The sequence below is a fragment of the Rhododendron vialii genome, chromosome 3a (assembly GCF_030253575.1).
Source record: "Rhododendron vialii isolate Sample 1 chromosome 3a, ASM3025357v1".
Lineage (NCBI taxonomy): Eukaryota > Viridiplantae > Streptophyta > Magnoliopsida > Ericales > Ericaceae > Rhododendron > Rhododendron vialii.
In genome coordinates this window covers 5,399,990-5,418,765 of record NC_080559.1, presented here as the reverse complement: position 1 = coordinate 5,418,765, position 18,776 = coordinate 5,399,990, and the positions used below count along the sequence as shown (strand labels likewise).

Below are 18,776 nucleotides of genomic sequence, written 5' to 3'. Positions count from 1 at the left end.
CATAATTATGTTCCAAGGTGACTGCTTCATTCCAGCAACATTAATATATGGTTCAAAATCTTGTTCCATCCATCTCTAATTTAGTGGAGGTTTTCTTTGTAGTGCAATTACGAATCGTACATTTATTCATAATTGCAACATAGATAGCACCTCCACTAAATTAAGGGATGAAAAGGATTTGCGTCGGATAGAACAAGGCATTGAGCCATACATCACTGTGCTGGAAAGAACCGCAGCCCGGAATGGAATTATGCTACTTACTCGGCCTAATGGGGGAACAAACCTTTTTTTGAAATAAAGTGCCCCCCTTTTTACAGCAGAGTGGGCAACATCGCTTTCCCTCGATAAGCCATGATGCCCACTTAGAAACAACACAAGAAGAAGAAGATGAAAAAACGAGAGAGTAGTATTTCGCGGAGTCTTACCATCACTGGAAAACAAACTGAGCTGTAGGCATCAAAGTAAGGGACCGAGATTATACATTGCTGCAGAAGCGGAATTGAAGAGGTTGGTTGAAAGGTAAGGATAGCGTGATTGGCCAATTGGTTGGAACGTAAGGATAGCATGATTGACAGGTTGCGAGTCCTTTGGATCATGGCCACAGCTACTTGGGTAGAGACCACTGACCATCATTTAGACAGGCCGAGGCTATATGGTCTCAGGCCTTCTGATGGCCATCATCATTTTTTGAGCTATAGCCTATTTGGAAGGGTCAACTGTAGTTAGTTAAGCAATCGAACAAGATGGGATGGAAAACTAGCCTGACAACTAGGCAATGGGAGTTCGAGCAATGATACATACATCAGTGCAACTGTCTATATTCCCCCACCTCCAGCTCCATCATTGGTTGTCCTTGGCTCCTCGTCAATCGATTGGACCATGGCGAATCGCTCGCTGGTATATGGGGTCTTTGGGAAAGTGTGCAGCGAGGGATCTTATGGGTGGTTTGTTTGATAATTTTTAAACATAAAGAGGAACTAGTGGGGCACGTGATCCCCTGGTCCTATGCTCCCTCCGCCCCTACATGTGAGTAGAAAAAAACTACCCAAATTTTCGAATGTGGAAAATTGACAAAATAGAAGAGGAGCAGGGAGAATATAGAAAAAGTACCAATGGACCAACCTCAGCCTCAAGCATCTTGAAAGTACAAAATAACAAAAATGATAGGATCCAGTGTCATGGACTGTACCATGCCTCACAAAATAAAGAACATTGCATTCTCTCTCCGGTCCATTAATGGGTTTGGGTAGTAAAATTGGTCACGAGGGCCTGAGTAACCCAAGATAATTGGAGGCTTAAATTGAGAACATCAAATTAAATTTTTATTGACTTCGGTTTTTGAAAGGAAAAATTGGTTGAATATTCCTATTTTGAGCTCTTATAAAAGACATTCGTATAAAAAATTCAAACAAGTATGCATATTTCGGCATAAAGGGTAAAAATTACTCAAACAACGGAATTTTGTTCGGTACTATAGTATTTCTTTGAGAGAGTTTTGGTTACCTCTAAAAGTGCGAAGGCTATCTTCGTACATTGTGAAAGTGATTATCTCCGCCTTTTGGGATGATGACGATAACTTAACAGTCCGTTTCGATGGAGAATTTGATTTTGGATGAATATAGAAGAAAGGTGAATTTGAGGGTGAATATGAAATAAGGGGTGATATATAAGAAGAGTGGGCCTACCTCATAAGAATGGTGGATTTATAATCCAGTGTTTGGATATTTTTTTAAGGAGGGGATATAGAAGGTGGATATGAATAGATAAGTTGTCAAATGACTCAATTGCCCCCAGTTTATATTTTAATGGACAAATTAGATTAATTTTATTATAATTGCGTAAATACATATTTATCATTAGTTGTGGGATAAAATAAATCCGTTTTGTCTTATAAATGTTTAAACCTCATTTTTATTACAATTTTAAGAAGAAAAAAAATTCAACAAATTATTTAGGCTAAATTTTCAATAAATACCACTCATTTTCTTCATCTCATCTCCATTTTATCATTAATTGTGGGATAAAATAAATTCATTTTATCTTACAAATGTTTAAACCATATTATTTGTTAGAAGAATATTTTTTTTCTGAAAAAAATTAAAACGTAATTGAAAAGTGATTTTTTTATAAAAAAAAAATTAAGGTAAAAGAGATTTCAAAGGCAACCAGTTGCTCCCTTGACCAAATTATTAATTTTCCTACAAATAGTGTAAGGGACTAACTTAGAAATAAATACCAAATCTAGGGGTGCAAACAATAATTTGCCTTTAAAAACTGATTTATTTCTTCACATGTGTAATGTGTTCGATCTTCTTCTTCTCGTTTCTTTCTTCTTTTTCTTCAGGTAAACCCTAGGGCATCACAGCAGGTATTCTCTCTCTCTCTCTCTCTCTCTCTCTCTCTCTCTCTCTCTCTCCGGTCTCAAGGACAAGATAGACTTTCACCAACCCCGCATATTCAACGACAGGGGGTACCCTGTCGTTACAAATCCACCCGCGGGGTGGATTACAAATCCGATCTCAGCAAATCAGGGCGAAATCCAAGTAGGGTTTTCTCTGCCAAAGACCGGAGAAGAGGGGGAGTAGGAGAAGTAATCAGGCCGCATATCTTATCCACCTTTATATCCACCAGCCAAACAGCCCGTAATAGTTGAAGTCTTGAAGAAGGCTGACTGGGGGCATTTTTGCTGACCCGAAGATGCTGTCAAGCACCTTGCTGGGAGCAGTGTCAAGCGGCTTATTCAGCCGTTCATCTCGACAATCGATGGTGAGCAACAGATAGTTTAGGTTAGATTCAAGCCGTCGGTGCTAAGATGAGCGGCCGCATGGACCGCTCGGCACAACTGCCAAGCACGGATGCTTGGCAGCATCTTCCATTCTCATTCCGCTAAGCTAAAAGTTACGAACTAGCACTTCTTGTAGTAATTTTTAGTCAAGTTGTTTTCACTAAATTATAAGTTAAAAGATGATACAGGAGAAATGGAAGGGAGAGGTCAAAGGTAGGATGAATGTGAAAAAAAATACGTGTATAAAAAATAACTTTACTTGTTTTTTATAATAATTTATATTTATATTTATAGATGAAAAAGACAGCGGAAACAAGACCTGGTTCACTTTTTAGTTCAGGGGGTTCGATTGATTCTTTCTTGTAGTTTAGGGGGTTACATTGAAATTAACCGCATCTGTACGTGTTTTGTGTGTCTGTGTGTGACAGAGAGCCCTAACCAGTCGATCAGAACCCTATAACACCCCAAAATCTTACATCGAACAAAGCTCCGTTCCGGCGACGATAAGAACCGGTATCTCTCTCTGTCTCTCTCTCAATATCTCTGTATGTTTGTTGACATATCTTGTTTAGGTTTTGGTTTCATGTAGTAGGAGATTGAAGTCGGCTACTATGGAACAGGTGTGAGCTAGGGTTTAGGGTTGAGACAATTAATTTGATGTAGTTTGGCCTCATGTTTCAGCCATTGTGATGCCGGGAGCATATCATTTTTATACTTGGGGCGGTCGGAAGGGGTTGCCGCGGGTGCCCGGGTCCCTGCAATACCCCCAAAAAAATTTCATGTTAATTTAGGAAAGTTCTATAAGGTTGGCCTCTACAAAGCCTTGGAGGAAAAAAGAAAATTCTTAAAACTAGTATATATGTGTGAAAAAACTCCTATAATTCTAAGCTCTCAACATTTTTTTGGTCCTGTGTAAAATAAACTGATGACTGTGTAGCAAAATATAAGTATAAATATTGAATATGACTTTTGTTATCACTGTCGAAATACACATGATTGTTTTTAGTTAGCTGCGTTATACATTTTGCAGCATCTTTTACCAACTTGTTTTTGGTTGTGTTGTTTTTACTTAGCTGCATTCAGTCCGAAGCCTAAAGCTGCTCTCTTACAACACCTGCACCTTGGCAGTGTCTTTCTCAAACATTTTGAAAGCTCTTTGTTTATCTGTAATTTGCAGCAAACTAGAGGGTGTGAGTTTATTTTCTCACACACAAAGATATCTTCTTCGTGAGGGTGGTTGATTCTCTATCCCAGGAAATGTCATCTCTAAGGAATGCTGTTTATAGACCGGCTCACCAGGAACGAGCTCAGCCGTAAGTTACTTTGTTTTACTCTGCAATCACCTTACTTTTAGTTTCCTTTGGAAATAATCTGTCTCGTGCGTTGGCCTTGTTTTTATGTCATAGACGTTCAAGAAGAAAATTTGGGCTACTTGAGAAACACAAGGATTATGTGGTGCGTGCGAAGGCGTACCACAAAAAACAGGATGCTTTACAGGTACCTATTAAAGTTCACTTCTTTCTGTCACTATTAGAAATCTGAATTTTCTGTTTTTTCCCTGACCAATTCGATTCTAATTACTGCTTGATGATGCTTTATTCCTCTACAGAAACTCAAAGAGAAAGCAGCATTCAGGAACCCCGATGAATTTTACTTTAAGATGATCAATACAAAAACTGTGAATGGAGTCCACAAACCAGGGTAATATATAGTTGACTTTGATTTCTTTGCTTAGTAGCTTGACACAATCCAATGCAAGCCAATCTGACTCCTTAGCTGGTGCCACAGGAGTCAAGCTAACAAATACACCGAAGAAGAACTCATGATAATGAAGACCCAAGATATAGGATATGTCCTGCAGAAACTTCAAAGTGAAAAAAAGGTAACTGAGTTTTATCACTATTACTCCCTCCGTCCTATAATACATGTATATTTTGACGAGTCAAAGGGTAAAAGTTGATAGAGTTCCTTTTTTGTCCTTGCTTTTTTAAATTGGAGTAATAGCTCCTTACTTTCAAATAAAGGGCAACTTTGAAATCTTGTACTTTTTTGAGGTGTAATGATGATGTCTCCTTAAATAGTTGGATTCCAAAAGAGGGACTAAGATTATCAGATGGAGGGAGTATTTACAACTTTAAGAGTAAGGGTTTCCCTTTATCAGCTCCCTGGTTTGATAATTATTTTCTGTGGTGCAGAAAATTGAAAAGCTAACAGCCGTGCTGCAGTCTACTGACAGTCAACTGCCAAACAAGCATGTATACTATGCCGAAGACAGGTGTCAGTCAGCTTTATTCATCTCTATTTATTGGAGATCATCATTTAAAAATTGCTAAAGTGGTAATATATGTTTTAGCCATGTATCTGTGATTTGTTTGCTTTTGAGCTGTTTATATCTGATCATTTTCAGCACATTTGAAATATGAGATTCTTAACATCGTTATTGATAGGGTTACTTCTCTCTAAATGGCTCCACTGCTGGTACCTTGTGCTAATCGCCCGGCAACTGAGGGGATGGGCAGGCCACAGGGTAGTTTACATAGAAACCTAAAGTTGGTATAAATGCACAAAGTTGCTGCTCTCATACAGTCATACTTGAACAGTTGAACCCCAGTTATCGAACTTTTCAGTTGAACCTTGTATCATTGCACCAAGCAGTGACCCCTGATGGTTTTTTTTATTAGATCGCGGGCAAAGCTTTTGATTTGGGTTGTCCAAATTCAAGGCAATGTTGAGACATGCCCCCCCAATGCTTGACCTACTACCCATTTGCTTACAACGGGAATAAAACAAGATTTTTACCTTCAAGGATATTCTTGCATAAAGCTTCACTGTTGGAATTTACTCACAAATACTAAACAAGGAACGGAGAAAACATAACATTGTCTTCCCTACGCAAGTTTATTTTTTTGTTTGTTTGTTATCGGTGCCTACTCTATAGAGATAGCTCCTAATTAACATCATCACATTACTGTACTTACAAAAAAGCAGAATACACCATTGAATATTTTCTATGATGTTCAATCAAGCTATGTTTAGTTATTTTGTTCAGAATTCAGCACTGTTAAAGATGTCTAGAATATCTGTTTTGGAAACCTTTTTTGTTTAATGACATTTCTTCAATTCTTTTTATCTGTCTTTACTTACCTTCGCTCGATGTCCTGGGTCACTCTGCTGTAAACCGTTGTTTCATTTTTTCCAGGGAGGATGCTAAGGAGATTCAGTTGCATAATTCGAAGGTGGAAAAGTTGCCTGTCATGGCGAATGTACCTGAAAATATTAAAAGGTAGAAATAGTTCAATATGTTCTGGGTCCCTTTTGATTTTGGACATATAGTTTCTTATTGAATGTATTGAAAAACAAGTGAAGGGATTGGATGAAAAGGGGAGAATGAAATATTATGGTTTTCTGATTCTCTCCTTAATCCTTACTACCAATACCTTGTTTTGACTATATCACACTTTCCCACCCCAAGATTAGTGCTCTCCAATTCCAACTTCATATGGATTATATCATTTTAGCTGCTGAAATCTGTTTTGCATAAACAAAAGAAATACCAATTGGATTCTAAGTCTGGATTAGTTGTCTTACAAAAAAAAAATCCCTTCTGAATAACACAACAAAGATGAGTGAAAATAACCAAGGCATGTTAATCACATAGACCATTTTCATGCAGTGAAATTTGTCTATTTCAGGAGTGAACTTTCTGTTGTGGAAGTGATTACTTTAACATCTGTTTTGATATTTGTGCCATATGTAAAATAGTTACAGGAAAGTGAGGAGGGAAACATTTCTAGTTTTCTGATACTGATTAATATAGTTCTTCTTGTAAAGGGAGGTGGTCTTGGTATTATAAGGGTAGTGGATTGGAATCAAGCTTCCTTGTTGAGGCATATCTGGTCGGGTATTCTCTTTGGATGAAGTGGAGTCATAGTGTTTTCTGAAGATTAAATCTTTTTGGACTATGGATCCTTATCCGCCTACAGATTTATCATGGACTTGGGGGAAACTCGTCAAGTTAAGGGTCTTAGCAAAGCCACTTGACAAATATTCCATTAGGGATTGGACTTCTACTTTCTTTTGGCATGATTACTGGCTCCCTCGTACTTGGGATGCTATCAGAGCTCACCACCCTACGGTTGATTGGTTTGATTTTGATCAGCAAGCTAGTTCTCTATCTTCCTGGCCCTAGCTCATCACTTGGAATGTTGGCAAAATCAAACAGAAAATATTTCATTGCACATTGAGGAAGCCTGCTTTGGCGGCTACAGGTTCCTACATATGGATTAAGGGAAATAATAGAGTTTTTGAAGTCATCCCGATCCCCATCTTGGTGATTGATCAGATTTCCTTTGCTGTTATACTAAAGTCCTGATGCTCAGAGCTGTGAAGACTGCGAGGCTTAACCTTCTTATTCGAAGAAGCTGGTCCAGTTCTCTTTGTATTTTTGGCCCTACTCTATCCTAGTTCCTTCCCATTTGTTTTTTTTTGTTTGTTTTTTAAGGTTTATCCTTCTTTTGTTATCTTCCCTTCTTGTTGAAGGTTTTTACCTTCTTGTATCCGATTTGTTTCTTCAATGAAACCTCTCATTTAGCAAGAGAAAATATTCCAGCGTGTCCCCATATTCTAGAAATAAAAATTAGATGAATCCAATACTTAGACATGTACCCACATCCGACATCTGTACTCAAGACCATGTAACATAGCATGGAATGGAACAATGGGTGGAAGGTCATGTTTTTTGCTGCCTTTTCTATGGGTTTAATAATTACAAATGGAGATACATGTCGGGGTTGTTGGGAAGTGGCATTGGTGCCGGTGATACCAATAGGAGGATGGTTTTGGTTTTGAGAAAAGGAGGGAGTGGAAGAGAGAAGAAATGGAGTATTGTCTTTTTATTTCCCCTTTAAAAAGGAAAACTGAGGGCGTAAATTGATAAACCAATTTGTCGCTTTGGCAAAATGCTAGGATTTTCTCATACTATTTTCCCTAGTTCGTATTTTGTAATATTAGTTTACCATAAAAGTTCGAATAGAAAAACATACCTAAAATTCTGGAAATATTGATGGAAAATGTAAATTACGCCATATTCCTCTCTCTGAAATAGGAGTTGGACAGATTCGCCACAGAGCATACCGTATCCGACACCAGTACCTGACTTCATGTGGCATAGCCGCATAGGCTAAAAATTGGCTAATTAACATTGAGATTGTGGGTACGAATATGAGGGTATCCGCTTTATGCAAATATTGCGAAGCTGATCACCAGACATCTCAACCCAAATAATGTCCTACGGTTTTGGGTTTGCGCAATGCACGTTTCTATAATGTTTCACATTGCTCCTTTATAAGATTGTGTTTTTACTGCCGTCTAGATATCTTTTGGGTATATGTTGCCATTACCTGGTTGGCCTGTACTATGTTAATATTCCTTTCTCAGGTGGAAGAGTGGGTACAGGACACCGATTATTTCTTTCATTAATGATCACCTCTTCATTTAGCATGTCTCTTTTACAGTTGTACGAGCTAGATACGGAGTTGCAATCAATTTGAAAATGTTCATCAGCTCTGATATGCTGTTCTTCATGTTGAATTTTCTTGTTCAATTTTTTGATATTTGATGTTTGGGATGGGGGGTCAGTGGACCATTTTTTGTCCCAAGTTCTCGTGATCCTAGGTTCTTAGTTCAGTCTTCCGTTCTTTTGTATGACATTAAAGCTGTGCTCGTGCAGGAAAACAGCTGCTTCCTACAGAGAGCTAGCAGCGCGAAAAGGCAGAGTGAATGATTTGGAGAAACTATACATGGATATGGCTATGCAAAAAGAACTGAAGGTACTAATGTTTTAGATTTGTTGAATTCTTCTATCCTATTATTGGTTGTGACTAAATGCAAATCGTGGATCAGAAAAAGGGGCGGAAACGCAAGCTCCGTGAAGATGAAATTGTCTGTCCAACCTCCAGACCAGTGTACAAGTGGCGGTCAGAGCGTAAACGATGAACAGTGCTAGTTCCGTCTTTCTATTGCTTTTAGGATTTTGTTGTTCCATGTACGTTACTCACTGATAACTGCTGTTTTTTCTTGGTTGGGGTTGTCTCCCCTTGTTGCTGTTTGGATTATTCAAGGGTAGTGTCAGTGAAAAAAAATGGGAAAGATAAACTAAACAAATGGTTCAGAGAATCGGGACACAGTGAGTGAGGCGAAGGTATTGTGATGCGGTTGGTTGTAGATTTCAGACTACTATAATTTAAATTTGTAAAAGACTAAAGTCCTTTGGATGATATGCGTAGATTAGATTTTGCAGCGAAGTAGTTTTCTGGAAGTATAATGTCCATTCCAAACCTAGGTTCACTTGGATCTGGTATTAATTCCGAAGTGACGACCGCAACTCCGGGGAGAAACCAGAGTCTTATCCCTTGCACAATCTGGAGAATTGCAGTGTGGTGGTTGTGCACCTTTTCTCCTTCTCCTCTTTTTCCATTGTGTTAATTCTTCCCTTCAGGGGGGGGGGGGGGGGGGGGGAATTCTACTTTATGAAATGCGAATAAGGTTGAGTTTGACTAATCTTGATTTGTTTTCGTTGGTAGTGAATCTTTTTAGCTTTTGATCACAACTTTTCGGATTCGTTTCAGTAAGAGAAAAATAAGCAGAAATGTTCTGTTTTGGCGTGTTTTCTTTGTAGTGATATTTACTCGGCTTTTGGATTTATTTTTTTTTCCAATGCTCTCGTCAAGATGAATGAATAACACAAAAAAAAAAAAATACAAAAAAATTAACAAAAAAAACAGAAAAAGATAATAGCATTTATCTAACTAAATTTCAACCGGTATAACCTCTGCTTTTTTCTTTTTTTTTTTTTGGTTGGTTTCTCTTTACAATGGATTAGCATATTTTAAGTGGAAAGAAATGGAGAAAATGCTTTGCAGGGTGCAAAACTTTTTGACCGTGCAATAAAAATCATAACCAATCTTAGGTTTAGGTTTGGGCAGTTGTACTTGCTCCACCACCACCAAAAGGGATGCAACGCACTAGTATTAGAAATGGAGAAGTCTTTTTGTTGACTTCACCAGCCGCCGTAAAAGACCAAAAAAAATTAATTCTTGGATGCCAAGCATCTCCTGTAAAGCGGTATTGAGCAGTCAATTCGGCCTTTATTTTGGCACGGACAATTTGAAATTTTACATATTTTTCTAAAGTTAGAGATATGTAATTCTGAACATTGAAATGGTAAGTTATCCATTGAAATAGATGAATTAATACATTTGTACTCGTTTCAAGGAAAAGTTTGAAGGTTGACCTTATGAATATGTTCCAAATATTAACACCTGCCAAGCGCATCTCCAACAGAATCTTTGAACCCAAATTTTAAAGTTTGAGCAAAAATAAGTATATATTTTCAATTTTTAAACTTAAAAATTATGTATTCACGAACATAATTTTTCTTTTTTCTTTTTTTGCATCGTTCAACAGATCTCATCGAGATCTATCAAACAAGATTCATATTGCACAAAAAATTTATTTGAGTTAAGTCCATTATTTTTCAAGAACCCTTAATGCTCTGGCTGATTTTACAAAATATGAAAGCACCCTTAAATTTATTTTCCTCCCCCTCTCTCTCCACGTTTAACATATGCATAACATACTTTAAATGTATTTGATACTAGAGCATGCTGGAGTAATCAACTTACGAAAAACATTATTATGATCAAAAAGCATAAACTTACCAAACCGCTTACAAAGTAGTACAACAAATCATACCATTTAAAATACGAAGTAAGTAACTAACCAACAAATTTTAATTTTTTCAAGTTTTGGCCTTTGCAAAAGCAACCAAGAAAAAAGGGAAAAAACAAAAACACAGAACCCAACACTAATCCCACTAATTAAACCAATAACTTACCAGCTGTACCCCACCACTAAACGCATCTCACCCACACCCTTTTCTTTTTTCTTTTCTTTTTTTATATTCAAATTGATTAACATTATTTAAAGACCAATAATATGATCCACTTTTAAAATCGAACACAACTACATCGAGAGAGTTGTTCAATTTAGGAGAATCCACATAACACGATTGTGCGTACGAGACGTGTCCCCGGAATTTTCCTTATTTAATTGACCAAAACCAAAAAGTAAAATTTCGATAATTCAGAAAGTCTTATTTGTAGCTCTAGACCTGTAAGATCATAAATAACTAGCTCAAGTTCGACTCAAATTCAGGCAAAATCGTCTCGCCATATTTTTATTGAATTTGAGCTCTGCTCGAGTTTGCCTGAAAATTTAACGACTGCACCACCCAATCTTGTTTCGACCTTATTCTGATTTTTTACTATGTATTTATTTCCTGCTTTATAAGACATGTTATTCTTTCAGAGTACAACACATTTAATTAAAAAAATAAATTCTCGAGTAATTACTTGTTTTAGTTAGCGGAACGAACCGAATCATATCCAAACTGATTAACATTGTTTGTAATTGATCAAAACCATAAAGTAAAGGGTTACTATGATAAACAAACAAAAAGATTCCTCTTCCCCCATACAATAGTACTTTACTCTGTTATTCCCAAAACCGATCCTCCTCCTCCTCTCTCTCTCTCATCTTCCCCACCGGTGATTTCTTACAGAATCAAACTAAATCCCAGATAGCAGAACGATACAAGGAATTAAGAGGAGGAAAAGGGCAGAAGGGGGCGCCATGGCTGGGTGCTTGAGCTTGATGCTGCTGATGGGTGTTGTGATGTTATCAGTTGTGGGTTTGGAAGTGCGTGGGAATTCGGAAGGGGACGCGCTTTCGGCGCTCCGCCGGAGCTTGTCGGATCCGGACAAGGTGCTTCAGAGCTGGGATCCGAACCTCGTCAATCCATGTACCTGGTTCCACATCACCTGCAATCAAGATAACCGCGTCACTCGCTTGTATGCACATCTCTCTCTCTCTCTCTCTCTCTCTCTCTCTCTCTCTCTCTCTCTCTCTCTCTCTCTCTCTCTCTATATATATATATATATATATATATATATATATATATATATATATATATATATATATATATATATATATATATATATCAAGATGTGTATATTTGAACTTTTGAAGGTAGATATAGGCATACGGAGGAATTAGCATACCGATTCGTTTTTGTCCTTCCCAAAAGGCAAGGATAGGCAATAAAATGGGGCTGCATGCCTGCAAACGAACCAAGCAGCTCGTGGCTCGGCTTGTTTAGTAATCAACCGAGCTCGAGCTCGAGTTTTAGTCTCGTTTAGTAAAAGCTGAGCTCAACACTCAAAGCTCAGCTTGGCTCGTTAAGTAAATTAACTGAGCTTGGCTCGTTTACTCGAATTTTAGGCTTGTTTAGTAGCTCAAACATGATGAAGATCGGCTTGTTTGCACGCCCCCAACACCCCCCCCCCCCATAGGCTGGTTCACTCGAAGAGAATCTTTTCTTGTGAGCCCGTGTTAGTCGGTGTGAGGGTGTCCTTTTCTCCAGATCAATACATGATGATAAACCGAGACCGAGGTAGAGAGAGAGGGCTGCCCCTTTGTTGTCTCTTCGAGACGCCTGAAGTGCCAAGTTTCAGCAGACGCACACTGAGGAATGAAGAGCTGTAGGTGACCTTGGAGAAGAAGAAAGAGCTACTTGAAACTTACAACCCATTAGAACATCTCCAAATTTGATTAAAAATTAAGTGAAAGCTTCATTTTAGTAGGGAGTTATCCAAATCTAAGCACAACTTTTAGTAAAGTCTTCATTAATGGCATAGCTGTAAATTATGAACAGCAAAATGAGCGTTGGAAAATTAGTTTTGGTTGAAAATTTGAGTAGCACCCTTTCCCTACTTACTCACATCATAGCAGACAGGCAGGATGGTTGCTTCCGAACTATTGGTTCAAGTCAATGCATCCGTTAGCCACGAGGGACTTACCTCATATCCGGAGGGATGAGGATGCTGAAAAAGAAATGACTTGGAGAAACCTAAAAAGAATTTGAGAAAATAGATTGGGATTACATGGTTACTGTTATATATGCTGGTTGGGAAAATAGAAACGAAGTAAACTAATTTTAGTTTATACTATTTTTATTACAAGAACTTAACAATTAATATAAACTAATGTTATTTGCAAGAACGGATGAGAACCCATATCATTACGTCAGAGGATGGTTAAGTTAATTGAGTGGTTATACTTATGGTTTGTGGTTTGTTTTTGGTATACAATGTGTTATCCTGGAACAAGCTTGGGAACATGCCCGAGGAAACATGGCCTAATGGTTTTGTGGCACGAATCAGATAAGACTGGTATGGCGTTTAAGTTAGTACAGTGTCTTACTCATGGTTTATTTTTAGGCATGCATTGTGTTTTTCGGGGCTAACATAGGAACTATTGGCCACATGCCCGCATGCTACATCCTCTGGCTTTAATATCTTGAATTGATGTAAATAGGAGGTTATACGAAAACTTTGTTCTTTAAATAAGTAGATATTTTGAGGTGCCACTCTCTCGGTTCTGGTCCTTTGTCTTTGATGTTTGAAGGAACATCGCTGCACTGATCATGCTTGGGATTTTCGGGTTTCAAATTTTTTTTACTTGGCTAGTTTTAAACACCACACCCCCCGCGCCCCCCCCCCCCCCCCCCCCCCCCCCCCCCCCTCTTTTTCCTTTCTATACATGTTAAATTTCTATTTCTCTCCTCTTTTAGTCATTACAGTGTAGAATCCCGGGGTCTTTATTGATGATTTGTCACTTACACCATTGCATCACTGATACTTTTTCTGCAGGGATCTGGGCAATTCAAACTTGTCCGGTCATCTTGTTCCTGAACTCGGAAAACTTGAGCATCTGCAATATCTGTAAGTATATGCTTTTCCTTACTTTCCTTTCAGGCTATCACACATGAATTTTCATTGTTTGCATCCTATCTTTGGCGAAAACTTTTCAGTCTAATTAGTACTGGTTAAAGTGTCCTTGTAAATTCTTTGCAAGGAGTCAATGCAATTACTTAGTGCAGAATTTTCTGCGAATGCAGGGAGCTTTACAAAAACAACATTCAAGGAACCATCCCAGTTGAGCTAGGTAACTTGAAGAGCCTAATTAGCTTGGACTTGTATGACAATAACATCTCAGGGATCATCCCTCCTTCATTGGGCAAGTTGAAATCGCTAGTATTCTTGTGAGTATGCTCGCATCATCTTGTTTACTCTTACGCTGATTATGTCCCAAAAGGTTTGTGTTTCAGGCCATGTCTTCAGTCGATCTTGGTATATTTTTATCTCGATTCCTAATAAATTTCCTTGAATCCTGCATTGTCTTGTTGGTTCATCTTGTGATCATGGACATTGTTTTGTAGTTATGTTGAAACTGTGAAGTAAATTGCAAATCACTTGTTTTTCCGCGATGTTTATGCATTCTCCCTATTGTTTTCAGCACCAATGCTGGTGTTAAAAGTTGAGATTGAAATATTTCTTTGTGAAGCACAAATATTGACGTAGTTTAGGGTTACTTTCTTCATTTAGTTTTTGGTTCATTTTTTGCGATTATTTTAATTGGCTTATTTTTTCACCTGGGCCAACATCGAGGTTACACCTAGCAGGGAGGATTAGGATTGCTTTATGTTCCCTGTTAAAATGATGTCTCATTTAGTCATCTGTAGGAACAATGGATTGAAAAAAGAACCCTAGGAGGCTTCTGGTTCCCCCTCTATCTTCTTCCTCTCCTTATCTGTCTCTGGATTTCTGTTTTGCTGCTGCAGTGGCTGCTTTGGTGCGTTCCTGCGACATCTCATCTTTCCGTTGCCGCTCTCTCAGCCAGTCATTTCGTCCTCCTCCTACTACTAATCCTCCTTTCCTCTTTTATGCTTTCTCCTCTCCTTAACTGGAGCTTCAGATTCTGCTATATAGTTCCCTGTTTTTGCCCCATTGTTGATTTGTCCGTCTTTGCTGCTGCTATTCCCTCTCCTTCATTGCTTGATGTCACATAGCTTGGTCAACAAACATTATTTACATGTATTGAACTGTGTGGGTGTTATTTTGAATTTGTTGAACCCAGGTTTCATCATGTGGTTTGTAGCGTGAGTGTGATTCTGCAAACCTTAGGCTGCATATTTTATTTAATATAGGTTTTGCTACCTATTGGGGTGTATCTAAAAAGTTCTCCCCTTTGGATCAATGCATCTCATGCATAGTTGTCAGAATAGTACGATTCACGATTCGTATCGTACGATTCGATACGATTCGGTGGGTAATCGATACGAATAGGCTGCCGAATCGAAAATAGCTGAGAATCGTAAGTGAATCGGTGATTTACAATTCATATCGTATGTCGCCAAGAATGGTTTATAACCATAGTTGTCAGAATCGTACGATTCACGATTCGTATCGTACGATTCAGTGGGTAATTGATACGATAGGCTGCCGAATCGAAAATAGCTGAGAATCGTAAGTGAATCGGTGATTTACGATTCATATCGTACGATTCGATACGATTCGGTGGGTAATCGATACGGATAGGCTGCCGAATCAAAAATAGCTAAGAATCGTAAGTGAATCAGTGAATCATTCGATTCACTTAAAATTTCTGAAATTCATTTTTTACTCTTGTTTTGCTTCTTTTGTTGTTTGAAAAGGGTTCAAATATTTTTTTAAGGTCTAGTATTGTTATATGTCATCTTTTGTCTATGTTATTTGGATAGATAATAAGAAAAAGAGATTTATTATGAGAGTGAATCGAAAATGAGGAAGATAAATGGAATATAACAACCCTATAGACCTTCTAAGGGTTTGTTTTGTACTTATAACTCTTTCGTACAAAAAGAACCATAAGTAGGCTTTACGAATCATCATCTTTTTGTAGTTGCAATAGAAGCAACTTACCTAATATTCCACGTTATTATCAAATCATCATTTAGAAGAAAATATTTATTGATTTAGGCCTAAATCTTTCATTTGTAGTATATATTGTTGTTACCCTAATCAATAAGCATAGGTTTCTATGCATTATAGAAGTCATGACTGAATCAGAGCGATTCACGATTTGATTCGATTCACGATTCAAAAAATGACCATTTCGATTCTCGATTCGATTCACGATTTGACAACTATGATCTCATGTCTTTTATAACTCAGGCTGCATTAAATAGGCTGAGCCTGTCATACTCGCCTATACTGGGCCAATTATATCTATGTACTCTTTAAAATGCACTTTGGTAATAAAGTCGTGATTACTCTTTGGACTTGGCAGGCGTCTTAATGATAATCAGTTAACTGGACCAATCCCTAGGGAGCTCCGTGGTATTTCAAGCCTGAAAGTTGTGTAAGAACATGGCCTTCTAAATATCTGTGTCATGAAGAGTATTCACCATGATTTGTTGACTAAAACACGTGCATGTGTTTCCAGAGATGTCTCAAAGAACAACCTTTGTGGAACGATCCCTACCTCTGGTCCATTTGAGCACATTCCATTGAGCAAGTAAGGTTTCCTTGTCTTATCCTGTTTTTAATTTGTTCTTCCCGTTTGTAGTGTTGATTCTGTTGAATTCGTTTGTATCTTTTTGTGACCGATTAGTTGGTTGTACTCATTGAGTGAACTTGGTGAGTTACGCTAAATATTGTATAGATTGGGGAAGCAAAGCCTAATACTTCCTACAAATCAGTTATTTTCTTTAGAGTAGGAATGGGTTCTTGGGTTGAGGGTCTTAATGGTATAAGAAGGCTTCTAGCTTATCTGGGTGAAGTATATAAGTTTTTGCTTGTTATCCATAAGTTTCAACTATCAGGATTTTCAAAGAAAGGGCATCTGACGGTCTATAAGGTGGCTGAATTAGTGTTTGGATGGATAATGGGTAAGACAGGCTATTTGAGGGTCTAAACAATGGCTAAATTTGGGTTTGGATGACTAATGGGTAGGAAAGGGGTAAAGATAGCCTTGTTCAGTGTTTTTTTTAGCTGAAAAGGGACTTCTTTGAAGGTTATGAATACTAAACCAGGTAGAAGAGGGACTCTAGGCATCTCAGGGACTTCTTTGAGGGTTATGCCTAAACCAAGTAGAAGGTGACTGTATGCATAGAAATGCTCCCTAAGGCGGACAGAGCATCGTCACCAAGATTCCAAACGAACTCATTCTCTGATGAATGGAAAGATTGCATGCATAGTGGATTTATTAGGCTGGTGGTTCTCCTAATTCTATATGCCCTGCAGCATTTTGAGGCATTGGATGTAATATCACTAGAAAAAAGAACTGGGCTTAGGCTACCTAATTCTCCTAAGCTGGGTCTTGTGCCGTAGGTGCCTCTTGTTTTTGGTTTTCACAGATTATACTAGATCTATGACTCAAGAATTAGGAAGCTATCAAGCTACTAACTTCGACTGATTGGAATCTTTTTGATAACCTAGTAAAGAGTCTATATGAATATCTGATAGACTCCATAACACAACTCAGGGAGTTGGGGGTGAGCTTACAAGGATGTCCATTCATTTGCAAAATTTACCCGATAGGCTAAGATCTAATAAAACCTAATTAGATGTGTCAGACGACATTTTAACTAAAAAAACATCAAACAAAAATGGGGGCTAATGTCCTACGTACTACCTCTGAGGGATTCTTCAACAAGCAGGAGCCTTGTGAGTGTAAGAGAGTAGGATGCAGCTTTTTTATGTACTTTCTACTTGGTTCACTTCCATAGATTTATTTTCTGAAATCGTGCTTGTATCTGTGGAATTTAAAGTTTTTGATTACGATATAATGATGTTCCGTCCCAATTTGTTGGTCCTCTTTGGGAGTTCGTGCCACTTTTAAATTGCTTATATCTTTTAATTTATAACATTTTGAAAACTTTGTTTAACAAAACTGACCAAGATCTATCGAACGAGTGCCATGTTGCAGAAACTTATTATAAATTGAAAGATTTAAACAATTCTTTATTTGGTTAGAGTAGAATGAGGGACAAACAAATTGGGATAGAGAGAGTAGTAAAGAGGACAATTTGTAGCTCTTCTTCTACTATCTGATCTTAAATTAATAACCGCTCTACTGGGTCTTGATTGTACTGTGATGTCTATAAAAGAAATGAGATTTTTGTAACTAGTTTGAGCTTTATAAAGATGTGGAACTCTCATATTACTTGAGAGTTGAGACTCTATGCATCCCAACAAAGGTTGGCACATTCGGAGCCTTAAATTGATTGTTTATGACTCATTATGCTAGTTGATTTAGTGATATTGCCTGTACTCGATTTTGTATAGACGTGGAGCGTTGTGTCTCGCCCACTTTGGTCTTTTCCTTTTAAATGTCCTACTATCCGCACATTCTTCCTGCCTGCGATTATTTGACTCTATGTTTTTGTAATTGGCCTTGTGTAGCTTTGAGGACAATCCTCGACTAGAAGGTCCGGAGTTGGGGGGGCTTGCGACTTATGATACAAATTGCTATTGAGAAAATGGATGATCAGATGCCGCCACTTGCGACTGTTTCTAGCTAATAATTTGTAATCTCTTTGCTTAAGAATGTTGGTGTTCGTTGTACTTTACGAAGTTGTATGCAGATTTAAGTCCTCAATTATGATGGGATGGCTAATACACGGTCAACTGTAACTGTACTTTTGGGTAATGTAAATGTAGATGAATTGGACAAGGGATTTTGCAGTTATGTGACCATTCGTGGAACTCATACGCGGTAAGATATTACTTGTGCTTGGATGATAGTTTTTGTTAGATTGCCTACTCTTGTTGAGAGAGAGAGAGAGAGAGTTTGGCTATACCATCAACTGGGATGGATATGCTGGATGGGGTTTCGGGTTTCAGGGTCGGAGAAATGATGAATCTATTTGCTTCTACCATCAATTGTCATCAGACTCCAGTAGATGGTAGCCTAATGGCGAATGGCTCCCATTCACAAGATTTGGGTTCAGGAGGTCGCAGGGTCAGGGTGTGCGGGCGACACTTCCTCGTACCTTGCACCTCAGCGTTTGCTGTGAACAACTAGCTCTTGGCGGGGTGGTACAAGTTTA

The 18,776-nt window shown here is 38.1% G+C and overlaps 3 protein-coding genes across 3 annotated transcripts; 2 read left to right on the top strand and 1 right to left on the bottom strand.

Moving 5' to 3' along the window:
- Positions 1-311: 311 nt before the first annotated feature.
- Positions 312-1,125, bottom strand: LOC131321069 (uncharacterized mitochondrial protein AtMg00170/AtMg00620). The gene is given in 1 exon segment (XM_058352085.1): positions 312-1,125. A coding segment is annotated over 1 exon segment (285 nt). The 5' UTR covers positions 597-1,125.
- A 1,181-nt stretch (positions 1,126-2,306) lies between these two features.
- On the top strand, positions 2,307-9,087 carry LOC131319301 (probable U3 small nucleolar RNA-associated protein 11). The gene is made up of 9 exons (XM_058349490.1): positions 2,307-3,298; positions 3,963-4,098; positions 4,192-4,282; positions 4,395-4,486; positions 4,574-4,667; positions 4,981-5,060; positions 5,985-6,068; positions 8,514-8,613; positions 8,687-9,087. The coding sequence occupies exons 2-9, from the start codon at positions 4,043-4,045 to the stop codon at positions 8,777-8,779; spliced, it is 690 nt and encodes a 229-aa protein (XP_058205473.1). The 5' UTR covers positions 2,307-3,298; positions 3,963-4,042; the 3' UTR covers positions 8,780-9,087.
- A 2,174-nt stretch (positions 9,088-11,261) lies between these two features.
- LOC131319300 (leucine-rich repeat protein 1-like) lies at positions 11,262-18,400 on the top strand. The gene is made up of 6 exons (XM_058349489.1): positions 11,262-11,694; positions 13,555-13,626; positions 13,803-13,946; positions 16,013-16,084; positions 16,169-16,240; positions 18,130-18,400. Exons 1-6 carry the CDS (start codon positions 11,477-11,479, stop codon positions 18,200-18,202), a joined length of 651 nt encoding a protein of 216 aa, XP_058205472.1. The 5' UTR covers positions 11,262-11,476; the 3' UTR covers positions 18,203-18,400.
- Positions 18,401-18,776: the final 376 nt, after the last annotated feature.